Source organism: Aulonocara sp. 'chitande type north' Nkhata Bay, linkage group LG8 (assembly GCF_057382095.1).
Source record: "Aulonocara sp. 'chitande type north' Nkhata Bay isolate Kocher_YH1m ecotype deep benthic linkage group LG8, A_spYH_male_GT1.1, whole genome shotgun sequence".
NCBI classification, from domain to species: Eukaryota; Metazoa; Chordata; class Actinopteri; order Cichliformes; family Cichlidae; genus Aulonocara; species Aulonocara sp. 'chitande type north' Nkhata Bay.
In genome coordinates this window covers 17,366,307-17,374,373 of record NC_141351.1, presented here as the reverse complement: position 1 = coordinate 17,374,373, position 8,067 = coordinate 17,366,307, and the positions used below count along the sequence as shown (strand labels likewise).

At 41.0% G+C, this 8,067-nt stretch overlaps 1 protein-coding gene across 2 annotated transcripts in view; it reads right to left on the bottom strand.

Annotated features, from left to right (window-relative positions):
- Nucleotides 1-246: 246 nt before the first annotated feature.
- Nucleotides 247-8,067, bottom strand: part of dock1 (dedicator of cytokinesis 1) — a 203,976-nt gene continuing 196,155 nt past the window's right edge. For both annotated transcript variants that reach the window (XM_086303948.1, XM_086303949.1), the window contains exons 48-52: nt 6,563-6,705; nt 5,896-6,094; nt 3,661-3,835; nt 2,933-3,084; nt 247-1,109 (exon numbers count right to left, since the gene is read on the bottom strand). In XM_086303948.1, coding sequence (XP_086160074.1) covers nt 1,014-1,109; nt 2,933-3,084; nt 3,661-3,835; nt 5,896-6,094; nt 6,563-6,705 — 765 coding nt within the window. In that variant the 3' untranslated portion in view covers nt 247-1,013. The remainder of the gene's footprint in view (nt 1,110-2,932; nt 3,085-3,660; nt 3,836-5,895; nt 6,095-6,562; nt 6,706-8,067) is intronic.

Sequence of the window (8,067 nt, the reverse complement as noted above, 5' to 3'; positions counted from 1 at the left end):
TTTGAGTACATGTAAGCGGCATTTCCCGATAACACACCACTGATAAAGAAGTGGCTGCGGCGACGGCTGTCAATTAAGCAGGAGAAGCAGAAAGCTTCGTTAGTGCTCAGCTGAAGTGAGGAAACATACAGATTGCCAATTTGTTCAGGATTTCTGAAATGTGCAAACACTCGCGTCTATTTTCAGCACCTCTCGCCGCGCGCAGAAATAATGAGGAAGACATCATCTTTTAAAAATACATACATTTGAAAGTTTATTCAGAAGTCATGTCAGTAGTGAATTGGGAACAGTCATTATTACTGAAATCCAAGGTTACAGCAATCAAGGACAAGATCTGAACAATGATAACGTGGTAGGAGTTAGTTGTATGTGCACTCCAAAATTTTACCAATAAAATCCATCTTTTTTTTTCCACATACCAACTTTGTAAAGCCCCTGTCAATTCAAAACCTACAAGCCCTTTTTTGTTCATATAAATGCCACTTAATCTAATGACACGTTAATACAAAAAATCATAATCAAGTCACATACAAAAAACCTGAAATAAAATAGTCCTATATACAAACCTCTGTACACAGTGGGAATATGAGTAAAGAGGGAAATAATGCTTTAATGAGCCATTTGCTCTCATATATTTGAGAGTGGGTCAGTACTGGAAAGCCGTTGGTCCAAGCTCGTCTGTCTCAGCACAATGTCACAATAAAATTTCGATGCGGCATTGTGTCGGTCCTAGACAGCATCTGCAAATTCAGTGAATGCTTCTGTGCAACATGCTCCCAGCTGCAGACTGCATCATCGTCAAACAGCAGGCAAAAAAACATAACATAAAAAAAGAAAGGAAAAGAAAAGATGGTACGAGGGGGCGGGCTGCGGTGAGGTATTCATCTTGTCAAGCTGGGACAGGGAAGCGAGGAATGTGTGGGTAAAAACAACCACTTTTCTGGGGTTACTGTTGATGTTGTTTTTGTTGCGTTGTCAGTGTGTTGTTTGGTCCTACTGTCAAGTTTCTTTGTTTACTGCACAATTCCTGAATCGATGGAGGCCTGTTTCCTGGTGGTCTTGGGAGGAGGTGGAGGAGGAGTCTTGCTCGGAAGAGGTGGCGGAAATTGCTGCGAACAGACAAAACGGGAACGTGAAACCTCGTTTTTGCAAAATAGTTTTGGATTTAAAGCGCAAGATTAGCATGTTCTATTGCTCCCATATTATTTTTTCTTTTACAAGAGGTTAATACTTGGATCATCTTACATAATTTATTAAACACAAGGCTTTGATTTATTAAAACAGGTCATACCTTATCTTACAGCCTGCATGGCTCTACAAATGACGGAAGTAGTAAGATAGAGTTTACAGAGCAAAGATTTCTCACCTTCTTTTACAACACACATTATTTCACCAACTCAATCCTCCACCCTGATTGCATCAAGCGATAAAACTACTATATAATGATAACCAATGATAACAGTTAAGCACACAATTATTCAGACCCCACTCCTGTTTGTATGCTTTGTGAAGGAAACAGAAACCTGTTTTCCTGCCAAAGGGCTCACCACATTTCACTGTGTCCCTGTGTGCAAGTCTTTTTTTTTTATCAGAGCACAAACTGCATGACTACAAAGTTTCTCCCTTCTCCAACTGCTGCTTTGTAAATGCCAAATGTACCTTGAGGTTTATGGGCTTCAGCAATGGATTAGTAGCCTCTGAGGCTAGCATTATATCAAGACTTTGCTGAAGTTTAGACCCTGAAATCTGTATTCAATAGTCTGACGAATTCTTCAAGATGGAGGTGATTCCTGGATAAATGCAACATCTTAGCACAATTTTCTGGACCAGGGTTGGGGACACATTGCTTCCAACCTTGTTGAACAATTTCAATGTTCTTAACAGATGGGTGTCCTTATGATCTTGGAATTGCCAAGTCTTATGTTGCTTTTACAGTCCCACTGACCATTTGAGAAAACTGTCATCAGGCAGTAGATATTTTCAGTTACAGCTAAAATATCCAGGAAAAAAACATTACTTTCTTAAAAATGCCGTGACATTTTTAAAATTGTTAATACTTAGAATTTTTGTATTATTAATTAATTTGAAAAACTGTTGAACAATTTGACAGAAAAATTGGATAACATTTTAAAACAAAAAGAATTAAACGGGGAGGTGGTACGAATAAAGATTAGTGGCTAGAGATCTTCTGGTGTGTTGAGATAAGTGAAAGGTGATTTCAAGTCTTATTTAATCCAGATGGAAAATGTCTCAGCTGTTTAAGCCTGTCTCTCCACCTGAATTCTCCTCCTCAAACACCTGAGTTCCCAGCAGAGAGTACAGACAAGGAGTAATGCAAGTCAGTGACCTCACCTCTGCCTCCATCAAAACTGTAAATGAAGAATGGCTGTCACTCAGTCTCAGGACATCTGCGCTCACTACATTACTGTCAGCTTGCTGCCACACGGTGTGCATGTGGCTCTGTTTTACTACCTGTCTGTGGGCCGTGACAGTGGATAAATAGGATTAGTTAACAGAGTGGTGAAGCTGGCTAGAGTAGAAGTCGCCGAGCGTGGAGAGATGAGCCGCTGATTAACAACACGAGGGCTTCTGATGGATGTGAGAGGTAAAGTAATCATCCAATCAATCACGTCTGAGCACCAGGGGCAATGAGTATAAATAACACTGGGTGGACAGGTGGGTGTGGGCTCTTGCTTGCCTACACTTTTCTGTGACACACATTCTAAAAAATGACGGACAAATCCACAACGAGCCCAAATGTAAACAAAAAACACACATGCACGAACTCGCACACGTCAGCACAGGAAGTACACGAGCAGGGGATAGTGGAGGAGGCTGACCCAAATGTCAAGTGCGTGTAGCGGTCGCTTGTTTCATTACAAGTGCCATGCATCATTAAGAAGCTGCTCTCAGCTCTAATTAAAACACCTACTCTTTGATGTGGAGGGGGTGGTGGAGGTGTCGAGGGGCTCGTCAAGTCTTGATTATCTAGCAGGTTGCCGTAATCAGCTGTGTTGCTTTTCAAAGGCAGCGGAGGAGGGGTTTCACCTTTGTCAGAGCAACCCATCCCGTTCAGCTCCAGACCTGTGCAAGAGGGCACTCATCAGCTCACATTCGTCATTGAACTACATTAGAATATCTTACACAGCAGGGCTGGTACCCAGAAGAGTTCAAAAAGGGTCCATTTCTGAGAAATTTATGTTGATTGAGACTAATTAATTTTTTTTTTCAAAGAAACTAGAAGAAAGGGGACTTAAATTTCGGAGACAGTCATTACTTCGCACATTTGAGGGGAATTTACAGTACAGAACAGTATACCTCTACTGAATAATGGATTTTCTGGCTCTGCAGTAGGTATGGAGTCCTATGAAACATCTATCTATCTATATATAGATATATATATATCTATATCTATATATATAGATATAGATATATCTATATATAGATATATAAAGACAAGCGTCTGTCATCAAGATAAAGACAAGTGTCAGCCTTAGATTTGCTGTATGGACAGAAAATGCTAATGGTAATGTTACCGTGAAACTACTTGGTGTGCGAATATACACACAGAAACCCCTAAAATACTGCAGTTACAACGTGTCACGGTAAAAAAACAGAAACAAAAATAATGCTGAATGGCAGCAAAGTACGACGTCTTACTGGAAACGGCATGCAGGTTGTAGGAAACTTTGCTCCTTGGTGTAATGGGTGGGGGGCACTGTGAGGAGGAGCTGGAGGAAGAAGTAGGGGGTCCAGGTGACACAGAAAGACGGCGGTCTCCAACAATTTGATTAAGGACTTGGCTTCTTGGTCTCTGGGGCCGCAGAGGGCTTATCTGTGTGATCAGACATAAAGAAAACAAGATATCAGTGTGATATTACAGCGGGCTCAAAGTAAACAACGAAAGTTACAGAAGTCAATAAAATAGAACTGAGAATAAAATTTACTGACAAGAGACTTTTGATTAAATATCATAGGGAGCCAATAAAAGATCCCTTAAAGGGGAACATTTTATTTTCACATGTGTGTATATACAGCCATATTGAACGGGCTATTTGTGAAGGAAAGCAAAAACCATTCAGATAAATGTTCTTGTTGGACTGCAGGAACTTATTTGTGGCTACAAATAATTGTTTGCATGCAAGACTGTGTTTTCTCCACTTTGGTATAGCAGGAATTTGAATATGAAAAGCTGTATCCTGAGGGCTATTCCACTCTGTAGTCGACATTAACAAACAACTTTGTAATTGGCCAACTGAAACAGTCAGCCACAAGGGAGACACTAAAAGTAACACACTTTATTCAGGGATTTAATTTTCTCTTGAATGCTGAAGATGAAATTCACATTGTGGGTGAAAAAAGCAATTTCTTGATTCCAGATTATACTTTCACACCGAGCTACTACATCCTAGTATGTGGTAATCACCGGAGACCAATAGGTTCTCTACCCTTGACCCCGGGGGCATGACGCTCGCATCATGAGCCAGACGGCTCCACCGTTGCCAGGGGCTTCTTTTGGATTCCATTCCTGCCCTTATCTTACTGCCGTTAGCCAGGGAGCATTCCCACTGGGCAATGAGAACACAGTGATACCACTCGGCTGTAATGGACACAGCGGTGGTGAAGAGGGACATGAACACAACAGAGAAAGAGAGAGGAGAGGGGGAGAGATGAAGATATGAAGAGTAAAAAGAGAACTGAGGGAACAGTTGAGAAGCAGAATTGTGAGCTACATCATGGAGAGAGGAAAAGGCAAGAAAATAAAGACCAAGTCAAAGATCTGAAGAGAACAAAACATAACTGAAATACTCTTGTTTGTAGCTTCTCTTACTCTACATGAGAGGGAAGACAAAAAAAAACAAAAAACACCTTCACAGTAACACCAAAAGACACAGCAGGGATATTTCTCTATTCTATGGCCCACTGATGTTTGCCGTGCGACATATATTGCACAATGTTTTATGTGCAAGTGGAAAAAGACGGGTTATGATTGCATTAGGTGATCACGTGTTTACTTGCCAAACTTTTCTGGATTTTTTTTGCCTTTAATACTTTTCCCTTAGAAGGTTTAAAAGAGTATAAGGAAGGTTGATAAAAACAAACGAAAAATAATCTCAAACCACAGTTTTCACCTTGCAGTTGCACGTCTCCTCCAATCGGTGAAATTGCACTTACATGCCTGTTTTCCCGTGTGAACTTTGGGGGAAACAAGTTGGGATGTTTTCTACAACTGTCTGTTTTCACCCAGCAGGAAGCAGTCCACAGTGATCACACCACTTGAAATACTCTGCGGTCTAGGCAAGCGAGGTGCCTGGAGAGTATCCACAGCTCGCATCACATCCATTTTCTATTGGTGATTGCACTGGGCTGTTAGCTACCTTTTTTAGCACACTGGTGCAAAAACATCATTTGGTCTTCCTACTTGTGAGCTAGCAGGTTAAAGACGGTCGTCGTTTTAGAAATCTGTTCTCACCCGGATCTATGTCAGGTGACAGCTAGAAAAGAGACACTTTCTATTTGGGCGCCTAAAATTAGTGTCACCAAATGAGTATCTGATCAAATTATAAATACAGTTAGAATTTCTCCTTCTGTTCCTGATTTATGAAGTAGCTGAATAACAACAAGAAAAGTGTTTTGGGAGCACATTATGATGTCGCAGTGAAGTTGACCCTCGGCCTTTTGGATATTCAAACTTCATCACTTCCCATTTCATTCTATTTGACATTTATGTCTTATTGGGTCATAATTAGCATATAAATTCTTAATTTATCATGCCTTGTGTGGTCACAGTAACCTCTGACCTCAAACTCCAATCTATCCCAGAGTCCAAATGTTTGACACAAGCCAGCAGAGTTACGAGAATGACCGACCCAAACAGAAGACGTAAAAACGTACCGTCTCTGACAGTATGACAGCTTCAGCTGGCTGCAGAGAGATGTCCGCTGTTTTCATCTCTTTGTCAAAGACCTCCTGGTGCTTACTGTTCCTCTTCTCCTTCTTCTTCTCTTTGCGGTCCTTCTCGGGTTCATCACGGTCTAGTTTGTCCTGAGACTTGGTGTGCAGCTTCTTTGGTAGAAGAGGCTCCAGCGCAAAACTGAATAATAATAATAATAATAATAAAAACAATACATCAACTCAAACAAAATGTGTTAATTTGTATATCCCGACTCATGCCAGAGAACATGTGGGAATATTCCTTTATCAATAGTAATCAGTTTCCAAGATCTACACAAATCTGCTGCATGCATGTGTTTTATGTACATTCTGATTAAATAACAAACAGAGCTAATAGCGCAAAGAATACTTCAGTCACAATTTCAATGTGAAGTTGTTAAAGTTTCAACCTGCATGTGAACTGGAAGAAAGAAAGCAGATGCATTTTTCAAGCACTTTCTCTGAAATTCTCTTAGATAAGAAATCAAAGTGGCACCTCTGTGTATAAATGACACGATTTTTCTCCCCCCCAAAAAAACAACATTGATTCCTGCAAGAACAAAAAAACAGAACGAATGCTAGAGATGACATAATTTATGCCCCAAAGAATAGTGAAGCATGGTGTTACCCATCTGAGCCGGGCCTGGAGGGTGAGTTGTCAGAGGAGATGGAGGTGACTGAAGCTACTGACAGTGGCCTTTGGGAGGAGGGCATGGTGAAGGACCTCACCATGGAGGGAGGACGAGGTCCCCGCCGTTCATCTGCTGGAGGCTGGCAGCAGAGAAGAAAACAAACAAACAAATAAAAAACAGAAAATTATTTAGTTTAAATGTTACTGATTGCTTTGTAGTTACTTAGAAAGTGCTCGGTGAATAAGGTAGCAGTGGGTGACAAATTACAGGAAATCCCAGATTAAAAGAGTAGAGAAAGAACAAATATATGGCATGGTACAGAGGAGCAATTACCATGAAATCATCCTCTGTGGTATATATAAAAATCCTGCATGGGGGCTCCTGAATCACATTTTTTTTCCATCAAAACTACAAGTGGAAATGATCTAAGTGAGCAGGAGAAGGCCTACACTAGACCCACTTCTCCCATTAGATGGAAGGGTCACTGCAAATCAATACTAAGCAAGAAAATGACAGGAATCTTCTTCATAGTCACTAGATTGCAACCTAAATGAACACCTAGGGAGAGATTTTGGACTTTGATGTCAGGTGGTGCTCATCATAACATCAAATGAGGGGGAAAATGGCTTCCATCACTGCAGCAAAGAATTGTGAAATCAACGCCCGAGGCACACCGAAGGCCTTTTGCTGACACATGGTGGCACAACACTTCATTTAGACACTTTATGTTGGCTTTCCCCTTTAATTTGTCACTCTTTCGACCATTTTGCAGTCACTCGAATGGTCAGCACCTCCATACCAGGAAGAAAGGTGATAATTTTTTTACACAGCATTAAAAACACTCCAGCTGCCAATAAAACCGCCCACAATATATAGCTGGCTTGTGACAGGAAAACTGTAAAGCTGAAGGTCTTTTGCAGTTTTATCCTAAACCGATGTCCAGTACAGAGCTCGTAACAGAGCCGCTTATCTGAACATACAAGGTTAGCGGTAAAAAGAAAAAGAAGGAATCTTGTAGGACTATTAATTTTTGCTGAAATCTGACAAAAGAAAAATCTCGCAACAGCAGCTCTAACAAAGGAACCTTTTGCATTTAAAGAGTCTTTTCAGCCAAAGAAAGGGGCCATCACACACCTGATAGGGTAACCTCATTATCACACCCTGGAAAGAGATAGCTTTTCTCTTGTTTGAAAGGTCACCACCCTCTTACTTTAAAAATGGGCAGGTGCCCCGTTACCTCAGGCAAGATTGAGTGAAAAGCTTGGTCAAGCAGCAATTAAATCTGTAAAAGAAGAGAGAGATGGAGGCTACCCCACCATGCGCGCACGCACACACACACACACACACTAACTTCACAGCTGACTGGAGCAAAAAGAAAAACACACGTGACACACAACAGCAAACTAAACTGTGAATTTGCCATTTTTATCACGTCAGCCCGAGCATCTCGACTTAGAAATCTCACCGAATTGTTTCGCTCTATTTTCTGGTTCAGACGCCA